Raw genomic sequence first — 25,099 nt, forward strand, 5'->3', positions numbered from 1 at the left:
GATCTCTGCCAAAAGCACCGTTCTCCTCCTTACCCCTCCCACTCTGTGTATGTCATACCTTCTCCCACTTCCATTGCAAGAGCCTATAGGGTGGTGATGCGTCTGTACAGCACTCAGCCCTAAACTGCCGCCTGATGAATGGAGTCCCGATTACTGTGGCAGACAGTCCTTGTGTGTTGAGGCTGTAGTTTAGTGGTAGATAAAGTTAATGAGATCTGCCACTCTGCACCACTTAATGTTACATAACTTTTTCAGAGAAATCAGGTGGGTGCACCATCAACAGTAAAATATTGGTAATTTAAAATTAACATTTAATTACGCATTAACCAGCACCTTTTCTTATGCTGGGAATACACGGTTCGTTTCTGCCGTAGATAGGTGGCGCGATAGATAATTTCCAACATATCCGATCTCCCGTGCGATCGTTTTTCTGCTCGATTTCTCATACAAGTGAATAGAAAAAGATAAAAAAAAACGAGCGGAAGATAAGAGAATCGAGCGGCAAAAACGATCGAGCGGGAAAAAACACATTGTGTATGAGACGCATTAATTGAGCCCACCACTAAGTGCCTAACCCTAACCCCCCCGTCCCCCCCATCTAATGTGTAACCATAACCCCATCACCACAATTGCCCAACACCCACAAGTGCCTAAAAACAAGACTCCCTACTAATGCCTAACCCCGCCCCTAACATATATTACCTGACCTTAACACTCCCTCCCCCAGTAATTGCCTAAAACTAACCTGGAATACCTGGCACCACATAACTGATAGTAGACAATCGTCTATGACAAAATTAACACGTGCATCTATGAAAAGCCTGTTGATTGCAGCCTCCAATTGGCCCAAAATTTTGTCTAATATTGCTCTCAATGCTGCAGCTGATAACTATGCAAGATGCACTACAAAGCTATGCAGAGCCTGCAGCATATCGCTTACAAGCAATTCCCTCTAATTAGCAGCCTGTACACATACCCAGCTATGCACCGGCTGCCTCTGATAGCTTTTCCTGCTTCTCTGCTGCCTCCCTATTGGTGGAGTGTAATCCTACAGAACCATGGGCAGTGCTGGGTAGTCTGGAGGGGAGAAAACCGTGGAAGCTGTCAGACCAGCAGGTTGAATTCGTTCCTCTCCCAAAAAGGAAACTATGGGAATCTCTAGCTTTTTTTTGTTAAGCTCCACCCAGAAATATAAGTGTTTTAGCTGACCTTTCACCTCATTTTAAGCCCCTCCCTCACTGACTTACCTTTGTTTCCTCAAGACGATTGTAAACTTGCCAGAAGTATTTGCTGAACAGCTCCTTGCTGATTGGCTGCCCATTGATCCGGATCCGTTCCCGAACTTGAACCAAATGTGGAGAGCTACAATGTAATCCAGAGGTAGACAGTTTATATAGAGAACACATGGAGTTTATGTGTTTGTACAGGAAGCACAGGATAACCACACAAAGCTGTAGATCTATTGTAGCAGTGACTAAAGCCCCATCTACACGACATGATTCTTTGTGCGATTCGATTACAATTCCATTTACGATCCGATTAAATGCAACATGTCCGATCAGGATTAGATTTGATTCAGATTAGCCATTGTTTTGCAATGGCCATTCGTATTGAATCCCGATCTGACATGTCGGATTTAATCGGATGGTAAATAGACTCGTAATCGAATCGCACAATCGTATCGTGTATCTGTTTCAATGTAACAGGCATTGTGGGTACTCCCATTATCAGACCACTCAAGAACATTTAATCTAATAGAAAAGAAAAAAGGACCACCACTGGCATGGTTTTCAAGGCTTAAAAAAGCATGATTTACACTTAATTTAGTTGCTAATTGATAACTGCCATTGGGCAGAACTATAAGATTCAGATTGAGCTGGAGGGGGGAACTTTATCTCCTCTATTCGCTCACTAATTAGTTCTTTAGGAGTACTATGTCCTGCAGCCATGATATCAGTCAGCTTCAGCAAGGCGCAAATATGCATTCAAGAGAAAATCAGAGCAGTCTCAGTGTTTTATTTATGTTCATTGTTTACTGTGTTAATACCACTTGAAGCCCCGTATACACTCGTCCCAGGTGCCCATACACTCGTCAGATTGGCAGCAGATAGATAAGAAATGCATCTGATGATCTATCTGATGCCTTTTTAGAACATTTTTTACCAGGATAGAATTCTAATAGATTTCAGTTTGAAATCTATTGAAATTCGATCTGATGGCATTTTTTTGCCATCAGATTTCCATTAAGGCCAATGCAAACTGATAAGCAATCTCATCAGATCGACCTAAATTTTCCACCCTGCAAGTTCGATGGAAATCCATCGAAATCGGCCATCGATCGGTCGATTGGCCAACCGATTTGCAAATGATCAATCGATCGATTGGGATCAATCGGTCGGCCAGAAAATCGGCTGAGTGTATGGGCCCCTTAAAGCCAGCAATTCGATATCGACCACCTCAGCCAATAATCTGAGGTGAGAACAGCAGCTCCCGGCCACCTCTTAGTCAGCAATCTACCAGTTGGATCAACTCGGCCAGGTGACAGCCAATAGCTCTGTCCCTGCCGCTCGCACCCCACAGAGTGACATCATATCGGTGACGCCCCTTCACCCCGCCTCCCAACATTGCCAACTATGCATCTGTACATAGCTGGCCAAGCAATTTCACACGAGGGAGCGGCTCCCAATCCCCACCAGGGCAACATCAAACGAGATGGTGTATAGGCCATGGTCAGCACATCGGTGATTCCACACCAGTGAAAGACCAGTGAATTAACAGGAGGGCTCTGATTAATTGGTCTCATAGTTATATAGTATCATAATCATGAACAGGGAGACATTGCCAGTGCTCCTAATCAGGCCGCATCTGAACTGAAAGAACTACCAACAGAGGCGTGCAGAGCCCCCTAGAGGCAAATACACAAAACAGATGCAAGCTATGCACTAAACCAGGGGTAGGGAACCTTGGCTCTCCAGCTGTTGAGGAACTACAAGTCCCACAATGCATTGCAGGAGTCTGGCAGCCATAGTCAGGATTCATAAAGGCAAATGCATGTTGGGATTTGTAGTTTAATCACAGCTGGAGAGCCAGGGTTCCCTACTGCTGCACTAAACCGTAGATTCTGTTTTGTATAGAAAAGGTGTCTGGTATATGGATGTTAAAAATTCAATAAAATATTTAAAACGCAACAAAAAGAACAGAGCGCAAACTGAAACAACAAATGGGTGCAGCTAGCCTTAAGTTAACTTACATTTGTATACAGCAGAGGGAGATGGCAGCCTGTCTAGGGAAACGCTGCCACCTCCTCCTGCTGTATAAGAGCTCAAACCCACTAGTAGCCTTTTCTAAGCGCTAGTGATCGGAAAAACTCTTGCTAATGTAAGGCTAATGGTGCCCATACATCAGGCAACTTTGGCGGCCGATCGACCAACCAATTTGATTATTATGGAATTGGTTAAAAAAAAAAAAAAACCGGTGCCGCCAAGTGCAGGCCCAACCGATGATGTGACCAAATTGGCCGCGTTTGACAATCGTGCCTGGAGTAAGAGGTCGGGCCGAAGTTGGTTAATCAGGTGTGCGCCGGCCAATTTCAAGACAAAGGAAGAAACCCCGCCATGCCCCCAATGTATAACCCCCCCCCGTATGCATTTTTTACATTAACTGTCCTGCGTCAGCCTCCGCATGTTGTCAGTCCATCTCTCAGAGTTCTATCAGCCGCATACAGCTCCAGCATATATGTGGCTGATAGAGCACAGAGATGGACGGATACTACACCAAGGCTGACACAGGGCAGTTAATGTATAAATGCACTCATGGGGGGCACATTTACACATTGGGTGCAGCGGCGGGCTGACTATTTATATCTAATCAGATTGGATTAGACATAAGTTCCCAAAGCATGGTGCTTAGGGGCAATATTTGATTCTTCTCTCTCATTTATTCCTCACATTAACTCCCTAACCAGCTCCTGTCATTTCCAACTCAAAAACATATCACGTATCCGACCTTTTCTCTCTCCTGACACAACCAAAATGTTAGTACATGCTCCTATTATATCTCGATTGGACTATTGCAATATATTGCTTGATGAACTTCCAACTAACCGACTAGCACCGCTCAATTCTGTACTGAACTCTGCTGCTCGACTCATCTCTCCTCTCGCTCTTCCTCTGCTGCTCCTCTCTGTCAAGCTCTTCACTGGCTACCAATTAACCAGAGGATTCAGTTCAAACTCAACCTACAACCCTAACCTACAAAGCTCTCCAAAATCTCTCTCCCCTGTACATCTCCTCACTAGTCTCCAGATACCAACCCAACCGCAACCCGCAAGATTTGCACACGAGCTTCTTTTATCCTCTTCTACAATTACCTCCTCACATTCACATGTACAAGACTTTTCACGTGCCTCACCCCTCCTCTGGAATGCCCTTCCACAGCACATCCGCCACTCTTCCACCTTTGAAATCTTTAAACGCTCCCTCAAAACCCACCTTTTCCGACAAGCATATTCTCTAGCTTAGGCCACGCACCCACTAAATAACCTAATTACGCACTGCCTGTACATATACTGTATACATCCCCACCTCTTGTTTCCACCCCATTCCTTTAGATTGTAAGCTCGCAAGGGCAGGGCTCTCACCCTTTTGTGTCATGGAATGTTATTAATTTAATTGCTTGCACTCTGTTAGACATTTATTCATTTTAGTCATGTTAAATTTGCTATTGTAATAAGTCGTTCTGTATTATGTACCAGTGTTCATATTTGATGTATATCATTGTCTGCATCATTCTGTATCCCTTGTTTGTTTTCTTACATTGTACAGCGCCACAAAATATGTTGGCGCTTTATAAATAAATAATAAATTTGTCTCTGTAGAATCTGCCCATAACCTTCTGATGTATGGCTACCTTCAGGGGGATTTTCATAAAATCACATCCCTCAAGTGGGATCACACCCATAGCTTTACATCAGCAGAGCTTTTCAAATCACGAGCGCCTAGAAGTGGCTTAGTAATGTGCTGCTAGTGGGTTTCAGGCCTAGGAGGTTTTTTTTGTCGAGCCTCTACAGAAGTCTCGGGAGGTTATGATCTATTTTCAATGCTTTTCATAATGCTTATATAATGATTACAGTAAAATCTGTTTATTGTAATTTCCAAGGGACCAGGAAAAGTAGTTTACTATATCAGAATTGGTCATACATTGTATATATCAGTGCTGGGCGTAATGGAAAAAACTACGCTTACGGATCATTACGCGTAATTTTACGCTATTACGCATTACGCTTATGGCGTAGACATTTATTTACGGTTCATGTCTGTAACTACGCATAGCCCTTACGCAATTACGCGTAAGAATACCGTAATGCAGGTTGTTACGTTATTGCCTTACGCGTAATTTCCTACTAGCAATTAATGCGTAAGGCCATGCTCCCAAGCGGAAAAGTTGACGCATGGATCAATGTTAGGTAGCCGCCGACTTTAAGGGTTAATAGCAAAGCCCCCTTAATTGCTTAGAGCCTCAAATTTGGAGAATATATTAAGGAGATCAGAAGGAATAAGAGGAAAAATTTTTTTTTCAAAAAGACCTTATAGTTTTTGAGAAAATCGATGTTAAAGTTTCAAAGGAAAAATATAACGGTTAATAGCAAAGCCTGCTTAAAATTTAGGAACACCAAATTCCCAGGGTATATTAAGGGGATCAGTGGGAATAAGGAAAAAAATTTTTTCTCAAAAAGACCTTATAGTTTTTGAGAAAATCGATTAAGTTTCAAGGGCAAAAATGTCTTTTAAATGCGGAAAATGTCAGGTTTTTTTGCACAGGTAACAATAGTGTATTATTTTCATAGATTCCCCCAAGTGGGAAGAGTTTTACTTACTTCGTTCTGAGTGTGGGAAATATAAAAAAAACACGACGTGGGGTCCCCCCTCCCAGACCTCTTTAACCCCTTGTCCCCCATGCAGGCTGGGATAGCCAGAATGCGGAGCACCGGCCGCGTGGGGCTCCGCACCCTGACTATACCAGCCCGCATGGTCCATGGATTGGGGGGTCTCGGAAGGGGAGGGGAAGCCAAGCTTTCCCCTCCCCCTCCGAGCCCTTTTCCAATCCAAGGACAAGGGGCTCTTCTCCACCTCCGATGGGCGGTGGAGGCCGCGATTTCCTGTGGGGGTTCATGGTGGCATCTGGGAGTCCCCTTTAAAAAGGGGTCCCCCAGATGCCCACCCCCCCTCCCAGGAGAAATGAGTATAGGGGTACTTGTACCCCTTACCCATTTCCTTTAAGAGTTAAAAGTAAATAAACACACAAACACTTAGAAAAAGTATTTTAATTGAACAAAAAACATAACCACGAAAAAAGTCCTTTAATATTCTTAATTAACCATTAATACTTACCTGTCCCTTTAAAAGCCAGTTCCCACGCAATATCCTCGGAAATTGGCTAATCAGTTACAATGTAACAAAGTTGTTACAATGTAACAACTTTGTTACTTTGTAACTCCACCGCACCCAACGGCACTCGCCGCTCACCCGCCGGCCGCCGCATACACTTACGCTAAGTCCCCGCCGGCTCCCGCCGTCCACTCCGCCCACACCTGTCACCCATATACATGCTGGCACCCATGGGTGCCAGCATGTATATAGGTGACATGTGGGAGAGGCGGGGAGGGCAGCGAGAGCCGGCGGGACTTAGCGTCCTGCACGGACCACAGAGCTCTGAGCTATATAGCTCAGAGCTCTCTAAGCATCTTTGTATTTGGGCTCCAAGGAGCCCCATTGGTCCTTAGCAGACCAATGGGGTTCCTTCTGATTTGAAAGAACCCCATTGGTCTGCTAAGGACCAATGGGGCTCCTTGGAGCCCAAATACAAAGATGCTTAGAGAGCTCTGAGCTATATAGCTCAGAGCTCGGTGGTCCGTGCAGGACGCTAAGTTCCGCCGGCTCTCGCTGCCCTCCCCGCCTCTCCCACATGTCACCTATATACATGCTGGCACCCATGGGTGCCAGCATGTATATGGGTGACAGGTGTGGGCAGAGTGGACGGCGGGAGCCGGCGGGGACTTAGCGTAAGTGTATGCGGCGGCCGGCGGGTGAGCGGCGAGTGCCGTTGGGTGCGGTGGAGTTACAAAGTAACAAAGTTGTTACATTGTAACAACTTTGTTACATTGTAACTGATTAGCCAATTTCCGAGGATATTGCGTGGGAACTGGCTTTTAAAGGGACAGGTAAGTATTAATGGTTAATTAAGAATATTAAAGGACTTTTTTCGTGGTTATGTTTTTTGTTCAATTAAAATACTTTTTCTAAGTGTTTGTGTGTTTATTTACTTTTAACTCTTAAAGGAAATGGGTAAGGGGTACAAGTACCCCTATACTCATTTCTCCTGGGAGGGGGGGTGGGCATCTGGGGGACCCCTTTTTAAAGGGGACTCCCAGATGCCATCATGAACCCCCCCCCCCCCCAGGAAATCGCGGCCTCCACCTCCCATCGGAGGTGGAGAAGAGCCCCTTGTCCTTGGATTGGACAAGGGCTCGGAGGGGGAGGGGAAAGCTTGGCTTCCCCTCCCCTTCCAAGACCCCCCAATCCATGGACCATGCGGGCTGGTATAGTCAGGGTGCGGAGCCCCACGCGGCCGGTGCTCCGCATTCTGGCTATCCCAGCCTGCATGGGGGACAAGGGGTTAAAGAGGTCTGGGAGGGGGGACCCCACGTCGTTATTTTTTTATATTTCCCACACTCAGAAAGTAGTAAGTAAAACTCTTCCCACTTGGGGGAATCTATGAAAATAAAACACTATTGTTACCTGTGCAAAAAAAACTGACATTTTCCGCATTTAAAAGACATTTTTGCCCTTGAAACTTAAAAATCGATTCTCAAAAACTATAAGGTCTTTTTGAAAAAAAAATTGTTTTCCTCTTATTCCCACTGATCCCCTTAATATACCCTGGGAATTTGGCGTTCCTAAATTTTAAGCAGGCTTTGCTATTAACCGTTAAAGTCGGCGGGTTTTTAAATGTATATATTTTTCCTTTGAAACTTTAACATCGATTTTCCCAAAAACTATAAGGTCTTTTTGAAAAAAAGGTTTCCTCTTATTCCTTCTGATCTCCTTAAAGTGATCCTTAAGCCAACGGAAAAAAATGAGATTTACTCACCTGGGGCTTCCCTCAGCCCCCAGCAGCCGATCGGTGCCCTCGCAGCTCCGCTCCGATGTCCCAGGACCCGCCGGCGAGCACTTCCGGTTTGGCCGTCACCGGCCGACAGGCATGGGAACGCGAGTGATTGTTCGCGTTCCCAGCCTGTATATCGCCCCCTATGCTGCTATTGCGGCCTCGGCCGGTGACGGCCAAACCGGAAGTGCTCGCCGGCGGGTCCTGGGACATCGGAGCGGAGCTGCGAGGGCACCGATCGGCTGCTGGGGGCTGAGGGAAGCCCCAGGTGAGTAAATCTCATTTTTTTCCGTTGGCTTAAGGATCACTTTAATATATTCTCCAAATTTGAGGCTCTTAGCACTTAAGGGGGCTTTGCTATTAACCCTTAAAGTCGGCGGATTTTTTATATTATACGGGAGCGTAATATTACGCGATTACGGCAGACTGTGTAATTTCAATAGGAGTTTACTGTCTTACGCGTAATTTGTTACGCGTAATAACGTAACCTACGGTCTACTCGTAATTAATTACGTGTAATACCGTAACCTTACACGTAACGCTTACGGTGCATTTGTAGTGAATTACGATGTTAATGCGTAATTTCGGCCCAGCACTGGTATATATACACATTGTATATACAGTGCTGCCCATAATTATTCATACCCCTGGCAAATTTTGACATAGTTACTTTTATTCAACCAGCAAATAAATTTTTTGGCGGGAAATGACATCGGTGTCTTCCAAAAGATAATAAGACAATGTACAAAAGGCATTAAAAAACATTTCTCAGCTTTTATTTACATTTGAGCAAAAAGTGTCCAGTCCAAAATTATTCATACCCTTCAAACTGTCACAGTCTGTGGGAAAATCCAAAGTTCTATACAATTCCAAATAGCCCAAGCTGTTCTAAAGCATCCTAATTACCCTGATTAATTAGGAACAGCTGTTTTAATCAACTCAACAGGTGAAAAATAGCAGCTCTCTGCAGTTGCTTTGAGGACAGTCATGGATAAGACAAAGGAGCTCAGTGAGGACCTGCGGCTGCGCATTGTGGCTGTACAAAGTCAGGAATGGGCTAGAAGTTCCAGTGGCTACAGATGTTCCGCACTGTGGAAAATCTCAGAGGATGTGGTCGGAAGCCAAAAGTGACACCTGTGCTGGCCAAGAGGATAGTGAGAAAGGTGAAAAAGAATCCAAGGATCACCACCAAGGCCATCCTGGTGAATCTGGGCTCTGCTGGTGGCAATGTCTCAAGGCAGCCAATCCAACGAACACTGTTCACTGCTGGGATGCAGACCAAGGAGGACGCCACTTCTCCACATAAGGCACACAAAAGCTCGCTTGATCTTTGCAAATGCTCATCTGGATAAAGATGAAGACTTCTTGTCTTCAATTTTTTTTGTTTCATCTGAACAGAACACAGAATTGTTTGGCCACAATGATGTTTCCTTCATTTGGCGTAAAAAAGGAGAATCCTTAAACCTAAAGAACACTCTCCCCACTGTCAAACATGGTGGTGGGAACCTAATGCTTTGGGGCGTTTTTCAGCCAATGAACCAGGGAACCTAATCACAGTAAACGGCACCATGAAAAAAAAAAAAACAATACATGAGGATGATCAATGACAACATCAAGCAGTCTGCAGAGAAATTTGGCCTTGGGCACCAGTGGATATTTCAGCATGGCAATGACCAAAAACACACAGAAAAAGTGGTGAAGAAATGGTTAGACAACAACATTAACATTTTGGAGTGGCCCAGCAGAGTCCTGACTTGAATCCAATTGAGAATCTGTGAAGGAAGCTAAAGTTCAGGTTGATGGCAAGAAGACCCTCCAACCTGAATGATTTGGAGCTCACTGCTAAAGATGAATGGGCAAAGATACCTGTGGCTACATGCAAAAAGCTGGTCTGCAATTATAGGAAGCGTTTGATTGCTGTAACAGCCAATAAAGGCTTTTCTATTGATTACTGAGGAGGATATGAATAATTTAGGACTGGACACAAATGTAAATAAAAGCTGAGAAATGTTTTTTACCCACAATAATGAGTCTTGAACATCAGCTTTTGGTAGACACCCATGTCATTTCCCGACAAAAAATAAAAAAATTACTTGCTGGATGAATAAGTAACTTTACGACAAAATTTGCCTGGGGTATGAATAATTATGGGCAGAATTGTATATATTGTATACACACTCATTTGCTGGGACCTGAGGACTGAGTTTACTATAGCAGAGTTTACTATAATGAGATTATACTGTATTAGTGGCAGAAGGTCGCTCATAGAAGCTGGTAATACTGTGCATCCTGTTTGCCTTTGTACTATTTTATCAGAGCTAAATAAAACAATGTTTCTCTGTGTTCGTCTCATTTTCCCTTGAGCATACAAAGCTGATAATGAAATTCTATAATCTGCACACACACAGCGTTACTCTTGCTTGGATGCGGCAAGTGCCACCATCTTGTGACTGCAGCGGATACAGGATGCGTTACAGATCTGGTGACATAACGAGAGGACTGCAGAAGGTGCAGGAACTGGAGAGCTCCAGCCTGTGCCGGGCCACAGAACAGGTTCCTCCACAAATACAGCTCACCCTCTGTGACCTTTACTGTAATAAAAGTTATAAAAATCCCCAGGGATACAGATTATCAACAGCCTTTCAGTGAAATGATCCCAAAGGCAAACTGCAGAAAAGCAAAGCAGCTGTGTGAGTGAAAAGGAGAGAATGCGATCCATGAGGCAGGGGAGTGCAGCTCGATGCAGAGCTCTCACTACAGTGAAGGTGCCCATTAACAATCCAATTTCTTGTACGATTGACTGGCTGTTTCAATAAATGCGATCAGCCAGGAACAAGAAAAATGTAAAGCAGACCCGGACTCAGAACTCCTCTCTGTTCGAAGATACACAACAGCATAATAACCTTTAGAGAAAAACATTTCTTTGTTACGGCAGATACAAATCCTAAAATAAATATGCACTGCTTCTACTTCCTGATTCATGGGAGCAGACATATTAACCTCCTGTGCTTTCAAATGAGATTTTCTGCCATATCTGCCATGGCAGTCATGTGACAGTGAGATCAGATTACAAGTTGTGATTGGGGGGGGCCGGGGGGGGGAATTAGGGCCTGTACACACTGCTGCGCTTGCGCTGCGTTTTTAAAAACGCATGCGTTTTTAAAATCGCAAGGTCTTTTGAAAAAGAATGAAAATCGTGATGACTTGTACACACTGGTGCGATGCGTTTAGAAAAACGCAATCGCAGTGCCTGCTGCGCTTTTTTAAGCGCAGCGCTTGAAAAACGCATTAAAAACGCATGCGCTTGCGTTTTTGCCTGCGTTTTTCAGAAGTCAGTATCCCAGAAGACTCTGAAATTTCCTGATTCCTGTTGATATGTAAACTAGAAAAAAAACAAAGGATTCTTTAGCCAATCAGCAATTACAAGAAAACCGCAAACGCATCAAAAACGCATACGATGCGTTTTTAAAACTACATGCACTTGCGATTTTAAAAACGCATGCGCTTGCGATTTTGCTTGCGTTTTTCAGTGTGTACAGGCCCTTAGACAGGCTAAACGCTTTACAATACATACAGGGTACATTTCTCTAAGTTTTCCTTATGTCCTGTGCAAGAGTTCGGGTCCACTTTAACCCTCCTGGCGGTATGAAAAATTCCGCCAGGAGGCAGCGCAGCATTTTTTTTTTTCTTTTTAAATCATGTAGCGAGCCCAGGGCTCGCTACATGATAGCCGCTGCTCAGCGGCATCCCCCCGCTTCGATCGCCTTGGGCGATCTCCGATCAGGAAATCCCGTTCAAAGAACGGGATTTCCTGGAGGGCTTCCCTCGTCGCCATGGCGACGGGGCAGGATGACGTCACCGACGTCATTGGGAGTCCCGATCCACCCCTCGGCGCTGCCTGGTACTGATTGGCCAGGCAGCGTACGGGGTCTGGGGGGGGGGGGGGGGCGCCCGCGCGCCGCAACGTATAGCGGCGATCGGGCGCGGGGCGGCGGCGATCAGTGTGCTGGCGCAGCTAGCAAAGTGCTAGCTGTGTCCAGCAAAAAAAAAATTAAGAAAATCGGCCCAGCAGGGCCGGAGAAAACCTCCTGCGCGGCTTACCCCGAACTACGTTCGGGGTTACCGCCAGGAAGGTTAACCAATTCAAAGGTAGGCAAAGGAAGCAATCTGAAATATGGATCAACGGAACAGTTGGTAAATAAATAGCTTGATGTCAAACTGTAGATATATAGTACATATGAGATAGTCCGTGCACAGCGTCCTTAAATCACATTATTTATTCAAGATTGTTCCCAGCAGACATATACAACATGGTATGCGGATTCACAGCATGTATGAAGCGGAACGATCTAACCTGTGTCCAAGACGGGTGCGGGAGTGTGACCAGGGGATGAGAGGACGGCACAACAGCAGTTACGCGCCGGTGTGGTGCTTGCTCACGTGCGTGTGTCCCTGGGCAATGGCGGCGTGCTCGGACTTCCGTGGTGTACACAGGAAGCCCCACCCGTCACGCTCGCCATTGGCCCACGGAACTGTGATGTGATAGTGATTGGGCTGAGGAGGAGGGGACTAGCCACGTCATGTGGCGTGAGTGACAGGGGAAGCTTTGCCCTTTTAAACCAATGGATGTGGAGGGGGGGGGGGGGGGGGAGAGAGGATCGCCTCATTACGGCGAATAAAACGACATTGCGCTGCATAAACAACATTGTGTGGCTGCAGGAACAGCAGCCAGGGGGCAGTGATGTGCTGGATACCGTGTTGACACATATTAACATAAAATGAAACTCTAAACCTAGTGGTAATAAGAAAAGTTATCCATTGTGAAAAAGGTACAGTCCACCCCATTCTGTACGCATTCTTATGATCATATCAGTATCCCATGAGTTCTTTAATGTCCATTGACATAAGAGACATCTTTTTTTCTCCTTTATTAAACACTATATGTTAAAAAGAAAAGAAGCACCTCATTCCCTAATCTAAAATCAACATGCGGATGGAGGAGGGCATGAGGAGAAAGACACAAAATACAGAGGGAGACCTCTGAAATTAAAGGACTGCATTAAACCCATCCAATCCCACAATCCCTATCGGGGGCTATCTTAGCCCCTGCCCATGTATTTTCTCTTACCAGGGTGCCAGGGTGGGGACCAGGGTGGCAGAAAATGTGCTCCCCCAATGCTCGCTAAAGGGAGCAAGCTGGGAGCATCATTGCACAACAGAGGGAAAACAGAGACCACGGGATCCCCGGAGATTGGTGGCGCTCGGCAGCCCACGCAAGACCCCCCAGGGGCAGGACAGGGGTGCGCCGGGCGCGGCAGTGCAGACAAGGAGGAGTTCGTGCATTGGGGGGGGGGGGGGGGGACAATCAACGGGGAAATTCCATTTCCCCTCCGTGATGCCCCTTCTTCCCTCTATGCAGGAAAAGGTGGCGTTACCATCAATATGTTGGTGGCAATTTCTGTCCACCCTCATCCATGTACTGCACCTGTCACCCAAATTGCCGCCCTATAGTCCAAGTCCTCCAGGCGGGTGCCCATGCACCGCGGAGCGCCACCTTAGAGCACAAATCAGAGATTGAAGCAATTATGGCTGGAGAAGGTAGAGACCTGAGAGAGAGAGCAGCTTATATATGAGAACGAGAAGATAAAAAGGGAGAGGGGGGGCAGGTGGAAAGGGGGTAAAGCAAGACCAAAAAGGGGGCACCCCTGTCAGTGTCGAACGTTGAATGGACAGAGTTGCATATTAGGAAGGTAAAGGGGAGAGGCGGGAAAGAGAAGAAGGCCCAGAAGGGAGGGAGGGAAGGACAAGAGCACAGGTTCCCCCACCAGGGTCCACACAGGCCCAGGTGCGGGACTGCCCTGTACCCTAGGGGTCCAGGAAACAGGACAGCTCCAGCCTGTCATTGAGGCCCAAAGGCCCCATCGCCCCCGTACGTAGAATCACCCGAGATTCCCGTCGGGTGAGCTCTTGATCTCTGTTGCCTCCCCTCCTAGGACTAGCGACATGTAGGAGGCCTGCGAATCTCAAGCAATTTGCTCTGCCCCCATGGGCCTCCCTGACATGGTCAATCAGGCGTGGGCACCCCTTCCCTGATTTTATGGATTTAAAGTGCTCCCCCACTCTCTCCTTGAGGGGCCTGGTAGTTTTGCCCACATAAAAGAATTGACAGGGACAAAAGATGACGTAGGAGACGAACCTGGTCTGGCACGTTATGAATGCTCTTACCTCCCACTGCACTCCCCCCATTCTTAGGTTGGTGCCCTCCATCATCCGCGGACAATATTTACATCTGCCGCATTTGTGATTTCCCTTGGGACGTCTACTGCTTAGCCAGTTCGATGGCGTGGCCGAGCGATACTCACTCCGTACCAGGATATCACCTAAAGTTGGGGCCCTTCTATACACCACCCGTGGGGGATCGGGGAAGATCTTGTGCAATGCAGGGTCCCTAGTTACAAGTGACCAATTTTTCTTTATGACCTGGGATAACCTTCTGGTCATGGGGGTATAGTCAAACGTGCAAGTAAAAGCCGCCTTTATCGGGTTTGGACTGCCTGGTTAGGAGGGCGGACCTGTCCCTTTCTCTAGCTCTATCTTTTGCCGCCTCGAGGGCAACAACATCATAGTCCCTTGCCCGTAGGCGTGTAGTGAGTTCCCCTGCTTGCTTTTCAAATGAACCTAGATCGATCTGTATTGTTGCGTCTAAGACGTAGGTACTGGCCGTATGGCAGGGATGCCTTCACATGTTCAGGGTGGTAGCTACTTCTGTGTAGCAGTGAGTTAACGGCCGTAGATTTCCTAAAGCCCTCACAGATCAATTTAGCCCCGTCTGGTTTGATCGTCAAATACAGAAAACATGCCCCCCTGTCGTTAATTTCTGATGTGAAGCGCATAATAATCCTGTTCACATTGAGGTGTTCTATGAACTCCCCAAATTCCTGAAGGCCTCCCTGCCACACAACCAGCACGTCGTCCACATAGCGTGACCATGCTTTGATGTTCCCTTGGAAGGGATTGGATGGACTGAACACGTAATCCTCCTCCCAGGCCCCCAAGAAGAGCCCCGCATAGGTACATGCCACAGAGGTTCCCATGGCCGTCCCGGAAGTTTGGTGTTACCCTCTTCCGTCAAACATGAACGCGTTATGCGTTAGGATGAACCTAAGACACTCATACAGGTAGTCCTTATAGCCTGTGTCCTTATTGGTCCTGTCCAGGAACCTACGGACTGCCTTGATACCCTCCTCGTGGGGTATCCGGCTATAAAGGCTTTCCACATCAATCATGGCCAGTCTATATCCAGGTTGCCACACCACGTTTTCAGCAACCTTAATTGCGTCCAACGTGTCGGCCAGATAAGTTGGAACCCCCGCGAGGAGGGGGCGCAACAGATGGTCCAAGAAACGGGAAAGCCGCTCCGTGAGGGACCCACACCCGGAAACTATGGGTCTCCCCGGGGGATTCTCCATAGATTTGTGCAGCTTGGGAAGATGGTACCACACGGGGTACCGGGGGGACACGGGTAGGAGGTCAGTAGCCAACCTCTGTGGCATGTACCCCTGTTCGACCCCTCGCCTTAATAATGTACGGAGGGCCGACTGGTATTTTACGGTTGGATTACAATCCAAACGTCTGTAAAATTCCCGATTGTCCAACTGCCTATAGGCTTCCCGTGTGTAGGTCTCACCGGTCATGATGACCACGTTTTCCCCTTTGTCCGCCTGTTTTACCACCAAGTCGCGGCGTAGCTTGAGCCACCTGATGGCTCTCCTTTCTGTGCTACTTAAGTTGTCTGGTGCTCTGTCACAACATAGGGCCCTCATCTCATCCGCGACCTGGTGGAAAAAATGATCTATCGGGGAGCCGGGGGGGAACTGGTACTGCCTGAACAGACCTACACGCCCTGAAGGCCCCGGGGTTGCCCAGGCCGAGGCGTGAGCTAGGTGAATTCTCCATCTCCATAGAACAGTTTCCGCCCTCCTCCCAAAGCTCCTCTAGCATCCGGAGTGCCTCCATCTCGGCTTCATCCCAGTCCACCACGGGACTGAACCCTAAAGTGGACTCTGGGGTTGCCGTCATCGTGGGGCCTCCTTCACTCTGTCCTCGGAGCTCCCCATTTCCATCCCGATGTAGTTGGCTGAGCATCATTTTCCTTGTCGTTTTGTAAAGATCTACAAAGAAGTCCACATAGTCAAAGTCTCTGGTGGGAGAGAAACCCAGACCCTTCTTGAGTAGGGCGAGGCATGCCTCAGGGATTGGTTCCCCGGTTAGATTGACCACCTGCAACTCACCCTCCCCACCTCCCCCCCTGCTACTCCCTGATTCGCCTCTTCTTCGTGCCGGTGTTCCCATTGGCCTTCCTGACCGCCACTGGAGAGTCCCAGGTTACAGTCCTTTCCAGGCTTGTTCCGCCCTCTGCCTCCTCGGCGGACTCGTTTCCTAAAGGGGTCGAGGCACATGGTTTAGAGGTTGGTTGTTTGGGTTTGGAGGCCGGATTGCCCCCTTGCTTTTTCTTCCTGAACTGCTTTGATTTTGGATGTCTGGTGCTTTTCTCGTCCTCTGTGTCAGACCCGGAGTCGGTTGTCCAATACCCCTTCCCTTTCTTGAGGGGGGGAACTCCCTTGTTCGGGGTGCCTCCCTGACCCCAATAAAAAAGATTCTTCCCTTTTTGAAGTCGTCCTGATCCCGATGAAATTTTTTTAGCTTTCTGGCTTTGAGTTCGTTTTGTATAGGGAGAATCTTTCTCTATTTTGGCAATAATTGCCTCAAAAGTTGTTCTCTGTCGTCGCATCTTGCAGCTGTTCTCTGGTCTCCTGTAACTCTCCAGATACTTTATTGTGCTCGGCAATAGTGCGTTCTCTCACTATCTCCTGCAGGGTTCTGCAGTAGTCCAGGTGGGCCGTCTCCCACCTCTCCACAAATTGTTTGTCCTCACGATATTCCGAGGGCTCCCTGTAGGATCGGAAGCCCCGTGCAATGTAACCTGCCTCCTTATATTTGTTGAGGGTGGTAGCAGTCCAGAAAAGTTTTGTCTCCTCTCCTCCCAGAGGCCTCCCAACCTCAGTTCCAGCACCCTGGTCACAACCTCCCGATTGGCTGGTGCAGGACAAGCACTGTGATCAAATATGGTGCTCGCTCCAGCGCGACCTTCCGAAACACCTTGACTGATGAGTGGATAGTCCAGGGAAGAATCACTGTCACTCCCTGACTCCGGTAATTCCACGTCCGGTGTGCCCCCTTCAGCATTCATGAATGCAACTGGTGCTCAAGGCTGCAGATACAATGAAGTACACAAAAGGAGTAGATATGCCTGGCACTCAGTGATGGGGGTGGAAATTGGTCCCTGCACCTTTAAGTAGCAACTCCGTCTGTTACGCTTCTCTGCTCAGCGGCATGTGTGGAGGCGTGCATCCGGGCTAACATGGGCAACTGAAGATATATAGTACATATGAGACAGTCCGTGCACAGCGTCCTTAAATCACATTATTTATTCAAGATTGTTCCCAGCAGACATATACAACATGGTATGCGGATTCACAGCATGTATGAAGCGGAACGATCTAACCTGTGTCCAAGACGGGTGCGGGAGTGTGACCAGGGGATGAGAGGACGGCACAACAGCCGTTTCGCGCCGGTGTGGCGCTTGCTCACGCGCGTGTGTCCTTGGGCAATGGCGGCGTGCTCGGACTTCCGTGGTGTAGACAGGAAGCCCCGCCCGTCACGCTCGCCATTGGCCCACGGAACTGTGATGTGATAGTGATTGGGCTGAGGAGGAGGGGACTAGCCACGTCATGTGGCGTGAGTGACAGGCGATCAGTGTGCTGGCGCAGCTAGCAAAGTGCTAGCTATGTCCAGCAAAAAAAAAAAAAATTAAGAAAATCGGCCCAGCAGGGCCGGAGAAAACCTCCTGCGCGGCCTACCCCGAACTACGTTCGGGGTTACCGCCAGGAAGGTTAACCAATTCAAAGATAGGCAGAGGAAGCAATCTGAAATATGGATCAACGGAACAGTTGGTAAATAAATAGCTTGATGTCAAACTGTGCCACCAACGATGCTCAATCCGATCAGACAAGAAACTGGACCATTAACCCCCTTGGCGTTACGATTCTTTGCGGATTTTAGGGTCTAAAAGCGGTGCAATTTTTTTGCACCCTTTCAGACCCCAAAACCTGGAAAAAAAATCATGCTGCCACGGAGATCTGCAGCATTTCTACAATCACTCACCTCCCTGGCTCTAGTGCTGCAGTTATACCTCCATCCTCCGGGTGGCGCTGTAACTGCAAAGTGAAATTGCCGGCTGTCGCCATGACGACAGCCGGAGATCTCACCAGCAGGAAGCAGAACCCCGGAGGAGAGGAAGAAGAATGGTGGCCGACGTCGGGATCCCCCGGGAGGCATGTAAAACCGCCCACTGCGCGCTATACTCTGCACACGGCCTCCTGCGGCTACCCCGAGCAGAGGTCGGGATTACCGCCCCGACCCTAGCGCGGGAATGCCGCCAAGGAAGTTAATGGGCACCTTAAAGGGAATCTAAAGAGAAAAAAAAAAAAAAAAAAAAAAAAACAGATACTCACCTAATGAGAGGGAATGCTCTGAGTCTTATAAAGCCTACCCGGTCTCCCCCGTTAGCAGTCTATGAACCATGGGTGGTAGCCTGCTCTCTTCTGCGTTGGGCTGACTTCGGGATGGGCCACTCCGTGCTGCACATGTGTGAGCGCCCTCTCTCGCACACTCGCAGTACAGAGCCGCTGGTCTTCAGGAGCCTGCCTGCTTCCGAAGTCTCCCGCGGCAGGAGATTGAAACGAAGAAGCTTGCAGGGGAGGGAGGGGACTGTGAGGAGAACAGGAAGGCTCTATATGACCCAGAGCCTTCCCTCTCCTTAGGCGAGTATCGGTTTTGTTTTTTTTATTTCCCTTCAGACTTGCTTTAAAGGACAACTGTAACAAGAGGGATATGGAAGCTGCCATATTTATTTCCTTTTAAACAATACCAGTTTCCTGGCTATCCTGCTGGTACTGTAATGCTTCTAATGCCTCTAATGCTTTTAGCCATAGACCTTGAACAAGCATGCAGCATATCAGGTGTTTCTGACATTGTCAGATCTGACAAGACTAGCAGCGTGCTTGTTTCTGGTGTTATTCAGACACTACTGCAGCCATATAGTCCAGCAGGACAGCCAGGCAATCTGCATTATTGAAAAGGACAAACATGTCAGCCTCCATATACCTCTCACCTCGGGTTCCCTTTAACCCTCCTGGCGGTTAATTTTTTTTGACAAAATGGCAAAAATCCTTTTTTTTTTAAAAAAAATTTTTGTGTTTCATGTAAAGCTACCAGAGTGGTAGCTACATGAAACACCACTAGAGGGCGCATGTGTCCCTCTAGTGCGATCGTCGCCGGCATCAATAGCAAACAGGGGAACGCGTATATAACGCGCTCCCCTGTTTGGCTTCTCCTGTCGCCATGGCGACGATCGGAATGACGTCATGGACGTCAGCCGACGTCCTGACGTCAGACACCTCCGATCCAGCCCATAGCGCTGCCCGGAACTCATTGGTCCGGGCAGCGCAGGGCTCTGGCGGGGGGGGGCCCTCTTGCGCCGCTGCGTACGGGCGATCGCCGCAGAGCGGCGGCGATCAAGCTGTACGCGCGGCTAGCAAAGTGCTAGCTGCGCGTACAGCATTTTAAATGGAGCAAATCGCTCCACCAGGGGCTGAGATATCTTCCTGCGCGGCATAGCCCGAGCTCAGCTCGGGCTTACCGCCAGGAAGGTTAAGCAAGATGAGAAGCAGGGGAGGAAAGAGACCAGGAGCAAGATCTGGGAAAAGGAAGGGGGCTAGTGAGGGAAGAGAGCCTGGGGAGTGCCTGTAGATGAGAAAAACAGGGGAAAGGGGGATCTAGAGCAATATTGAGGTTAAAATGAGGGGGGGGGGGGGGGGGAGTGTGTGGCAAGGATAGTAAGAACAGTGGTGCAAGAGGAGAAAGACCAGAAGAAAAAGGATTGGAGACCAGAGAGTGCTGCAAACCTCTCCTACAATAAACTTGTCATAAGGATACAACTCACAATGGTGGTAACTCTGAAAACAATTTTGTTTTTCATACATTCTACACAGGAAATACACACATAAGCTCCTTCACATCCTCAGGCTAGCGTAGTCTTTCCTCATGGCACAAGACCCAGTTTCTAAGTGGCTGCACTATTAAACAATTAGCACACATGAATGAAGCTGAGGTCACATGGGCACTGCTTGTGCTATTCATTCTCCATAGCAATCCCCGTGTGACAGGAATTCAGCAATTCAGCCTGTAATGTGCCGGCAAACACAGTGCATCAGCATGACACCGGCTTTTCTGGATAGCATAGCATGCGTCTCTCTGCAGGTAAACTGAGGCTATCAACACCTGCAGGTTCAGTTAGGAACTTCCTAACCATAAAGGACAACTAAAATGAACGGTATATGAAGGCCGCAGTATTTATATCCTTTTAAGCAATATCAGTTACCTGGCCGCCCTGCTGATCTATTGACTGCAGAAGTGTCCGAATCACACCAGAAACAAGCATGCAGCTAATCTTGTCAGATCTGACAATGTCAGAAACACCTGATCTGATGCATGCTTGTTCAGGGTCTATGGATAAAAATATTAGAGACAGAGGATCAGCAGGACTGCCAGGCAACTGGTATTGCTTAAAAGGAAATAAATATGGCAGCCTCCATATACCTCTCACTACAGTTCTCCTTTACAGTGAACTCGAGATGAGAGGGATATGGAGGCTGTCATATTTATTTCCTTTTAAGCAATACCAGTTGCCTGGCACGCCTCCTGATCCTGTGTAATACTTTTGGCCATAGACTCTGAACAATCATGCAGCAGATCAGGTACTTTGACTCGGCTGACTCAGGTTTGACTGGATTAGCTATATACTTGTTCCAGGGTTTTGACTCAGACTCTACTTATACCAGAAGATCAACAGGGCTGCCAGGCAACTGGCATGGTTTACTAGAAAATAAGCATGGGAGCCTCCATATCCCTCTGACCTCAGGTTCCCTTTAAAGATAAATCAGCCTCTGCAACAATGCAGAGGTTAGAGTATGGGGAACTAGAAAAGGAGTAATGGCTACAGCCACTGTAGCCGTCAGCCACTATGAATAAGAACAGATGCAGTAGGTCCGGACACACACAACAGAAGGTGGCAATAGCCTTACACTTCCACACCATTTTAAAAAGCACATGTACTTTAAGGGCCTTGCTGGACGCATACCTACAGTATCCATTTGCTGGTTATGCATAACAAACTCAAGTCCTCAAGGATTTTATGATATGCCTGACTCTTTTTTATGCTTGTGAGTAGCACTCTCTTTTTACTGTTCTTAATAAATAGTTTTACACTATATCAGATTATTCAGTTGCAGTGGGCTACTTTTTTCCTTATACGTGGAGGAAGTTTACATTAAGCACCGGCTCTGTGCGGAGGACGGCTCACCAATACGCTCAGTGGCTGTCTGTGAGTGGGGCAGCATACATCATAGGTGAGCGTGGTCCTGTTGGGTGCTGGGACACGTGTGTGAGGTGGCCCCAATAGTTTATAGGCACGGTGGTCTTTTTGGATGGTGGGTCTGCTCCCTCTAGAGTAAGTGCTGCTAGCAGCCTACGCAATGATATTTTTTATCTCTTCCTTTATACTTGGCATCGGTGTGAGCAATCTGGTTGATCGAAAGCAGTGAGAAGCCAGGATTTGGTGATTACCTTATGCGCTGATTGCTGTCTGTGAGGTCTGGGCAGCTACAGTCAAAGGTGAGGGCGATACCTGTGGGTGGTGGAGCACAGGAGAAGGTGGTTCCCTCTAAATATCACGCGGGTCCTAGCTGGTGGAGAATCAATTTTGAATTGATGGTCTATGCGATGAATCTTGTTTCTGTGTTTTTTTGAGGGCAACTGAAGAGGAACTACTACGCTTCTGGTGGCTACGTGGCTAAGAACTGTTGTGTGTTCCATACTCATATTGGACTGTGAGGCAGCGCAATTTTTTTATTTTTCATGCATAACAAACTGTCTGCCCATCTCAGAAATCAAATCTCCAGTAAGTTGACAATTACCTATAGAATCCAGTCTTTAGGCCACAGTTCCGAAGTATCTGCTCAGCGAAGGCACATGTAGATCCCTAAACAATTAAAACAGCATAAAATATCATTGCATGATCATCCTCAGCATATTTCAAAACATATGAAAATGAGGAAAGGACAGAAGTAAAGAGAATGAGTAGGGCTGGAATATGTGCACTATTGTGTAGTTGCTGCAGCTTCAGTCCCTCCTCTTTCAATATCGTCCACAACTCCCTCCAAGCCCCTCCCTCCCAAACCTACGCAGCACATGGATGCTTGCCTGTCACCCACTTTATGACAGCCATTTGGATCATTCATTAGCAGTCCTTTCTTTGCATGGCTGCCCGGACAATATTCTACTTCCTGCTCGAAACATGATCTCAATAGGTAAGTCGTTGTGTCTTGCTGCCAGCTGATTGGTTAGCATCAACAGCAAGTCAGTGGCCAAAACAGTACAGCTCCTCTTCTCAGAACAGCAGATTAGCAAGGATATATCAGAGAGATATGTGATGAGGAAATTATGTCTCCATATTTTGAAAGGTGTCATTGCCTGGGGTGTGTGTCAGCAGCAAAGTTCAGCAGTTTATCTGTCAGTTCCTCTCAGAAGCTCACTACTTTCTTCTGACAATCCTTTCCAGTTCTGACAAGATTTGTCAGTTGCTGTCAGTTATATATCGGTTGCTGTCAGTTATGGCTGAAAGGACAACTGATGTGCAAGGTAATTTCCATTTTCCCTATGGCTCAAGTGGGGGATATTACAGTTTAACAGTGTGTTGACCCAGAAGCTGTTACAGGGTCATCTCCATTTTTAAAATGGAGGATGGAGAATTCCATTGATTACAGTGGACAAACAGGACTCAGGAGAGGAGAAAGATTGAGGCGTAGACTACACTGGAGGCAAGTATGACCTCTGTATGTTTATTTTGACTTTTACATTTTCAGTTCAGGTTTGCTTTAAAATAGAACTAAATTCAGAATGTCCTGTCTTCTGTAATAGATTAGCCACAGTATAGTGGAAATCCTAGAACAACCCTGAAGTTTACAAAGTTGTTTTCAGGAGGGGTTGAACCTCATGTTTTACTATATGAGCAGAGCCCTGCAGTCTATTCTTACCCACTGATAGAAACTAATTAGACACTTTGATCTGGCTAAACAAGGAACAGGAACACAGAGAGGATTTCTTCAGCAACTATATGTGGAATAAAGACTTTTCATTGTGTGCTGTGCAAGAGTTCGGGTGCACTTTAAAACACTATTTCCCCATCAGGTTTTATAATTGCATCTATTTACCTAAGGCTTTATACAACCATATTTCAGCAATTATTAACCCAGGCAAAAAGTGCAGTATAAAATGTTAATAAAATGCAGCAGCAACTCCAATATTCTTCCATCCAAAGACATTCATATACATGTGACTTTTTATTCAAAGCCCAACCCAATCCCCTCCATAGACATCTCTGTTCAATAGTGAGTTACATGACTGCAATCCACTCTTGTCCTCCAGTGACTCACCTTGCCTTTTGTTCCAGTTACATGGATTATGTTTAACTGATCCAAGTCTTCCACCTGGGCACAAAGGAGCAAAGCAAACTTTGTAAGAACAGAAACATGGACAGCTTTTTTGCAGACATAATTCTAAACAAGGACAGCCTTATAATTGTTTTCCCAAGCCTATAATCAGGCTACCTACAGAGAAAACTGCATGGCAAAGTTGTCAGCTGTTCCATGGATCACCACATATAGGTGGAAGAGACTGTTCAATGAGCCAAACTCTGAGCTTGTTTAATGAAGTCATCCATCAGTAAACCTGTGACTTTAAGGCCAGTTGCAGACCTATTGCGGTGCGATGACAGGGTCATGTGCAAAGGCCTGCTCTTGGCTAGTGACATACTCACTGGGCAAAAAGTACGTCACTGTGATTCCCGTCGGTCCGCGCATGCGCACCACGCTCCCATTGTGCACACCTGCTATGTCTTCTATTTATCTGCACTGCTGCATAATCAGTGCGGTCGGTACGGATTATGCGGCAATGCGCTGTAGCCTTTGTGTCGGCATTGCGGCAGTTTGGATCCTTCTGGCTCACTGCAACGTTTCACGTGAACTGTGCAAGTCTCCATAGACTTGCATGGCCATTGCTGGGAAGCGTACCGTGGAGTGACACAGCGCACAAGTGTGCAAGGGGGCTAAAATGGAGAGAAAGTCACAGGATTACCTCGGTATCATCCAGATTTCCCACATCCTCCTCCCGACCACTGATCCACAGCTGGGACCATCTGGAAGTTTGCGGCTGCGCTCCTGTTGGTGACCGTTGTTGAACGAGCACGGCTGCACTGCGCATGCAACTTTGCACCTGTGCAACAGCATGGAGCCATACTGGCTCGTCGGGGAAAACAAGAGTCCAAATGGCTCCTTGCTACTGCGCAGTCTCCAGGAGTCCTGCGTCGGCCGCGTTCATCATGGACAGGAGAGCTGCTGAGTACACCCTCCAACAAGTCCTGGTCCAAGACGTTCAGTGGGGTCCTAGTCTATTTTCTTAGTCGATTCCTTGCAGATTCAATCTACTGGGAATCGATACCCCAAAATGTCTGATCGATTTTGCCTAAAACTAAATCGAAAGTATCGATCGGACAGGAAGGAAAGTGTTAAACAATTTGGGGGGGGGGGGGGGGGGATGATGGCAAGAGAATTGGCAGATTTGCCTAAAGCTTTGCACTATATCGAGCAGTGCAACTCTGCAGTTCAATCAATTTTCAATAGATTCCCTGCTGGAATGTATTGGAAATTGATGTACAGTGTATGGTAGGAATCGATTTCATCTCAGATAGAAATTGATC

General features: G+C 47.2%; 1 protein-coding gene across 4 annotated transcripts in view; it reads right to left on the reverse strand.

The window, feature by feature from the left end:
* The window catches only part of LOC137527733 (folylpolyglutamate synthase, mitochondrial-like), a 75,893-nt gene that overhangs the window by 22,002 nt on the left and 28,792 nt on the right, over positions 1–25,099 (reverse strand). For all 4 annotated transcript variants that reach the window (XM_068248557.1, XM_068248555.1, XM_068248556.1 and 1 more), the window contains exons 3-5: positions 23,778–23,831; positions 22,260–22,324; positions 1,248–1,362 (exon numbers count right to left, since the gene is read on the reverse strand). In XM_068248557.1, the coding sequence (XP_068104658.1) occupies positions 1,248–1,362; positions 22,260–22,324; positions 23,778–23,831 (234 nt within the window). The remainder of the gene's footprint in view (positions 1–1,247; positions 1,363–22,259; positions 22,325–23,777; positions 23,832–25,099) is intronic.

The sequence above is a fragment of the Hyperolius riggenbachi genome, chromosome 8, assembly GCF_040937935.1.
Source record: "Hyperolius riggenbachi isolate aHypRig1 chromosome 8, aHypRig1.pri, whole genome shotgun sequence".
NCBI classification, from domain to species: Eukaryota; Metazoa; Chordata; class Amphibia; order Anura; family Hyperoliidae; genus Hyperolius; species Hyperolius riggenbachi.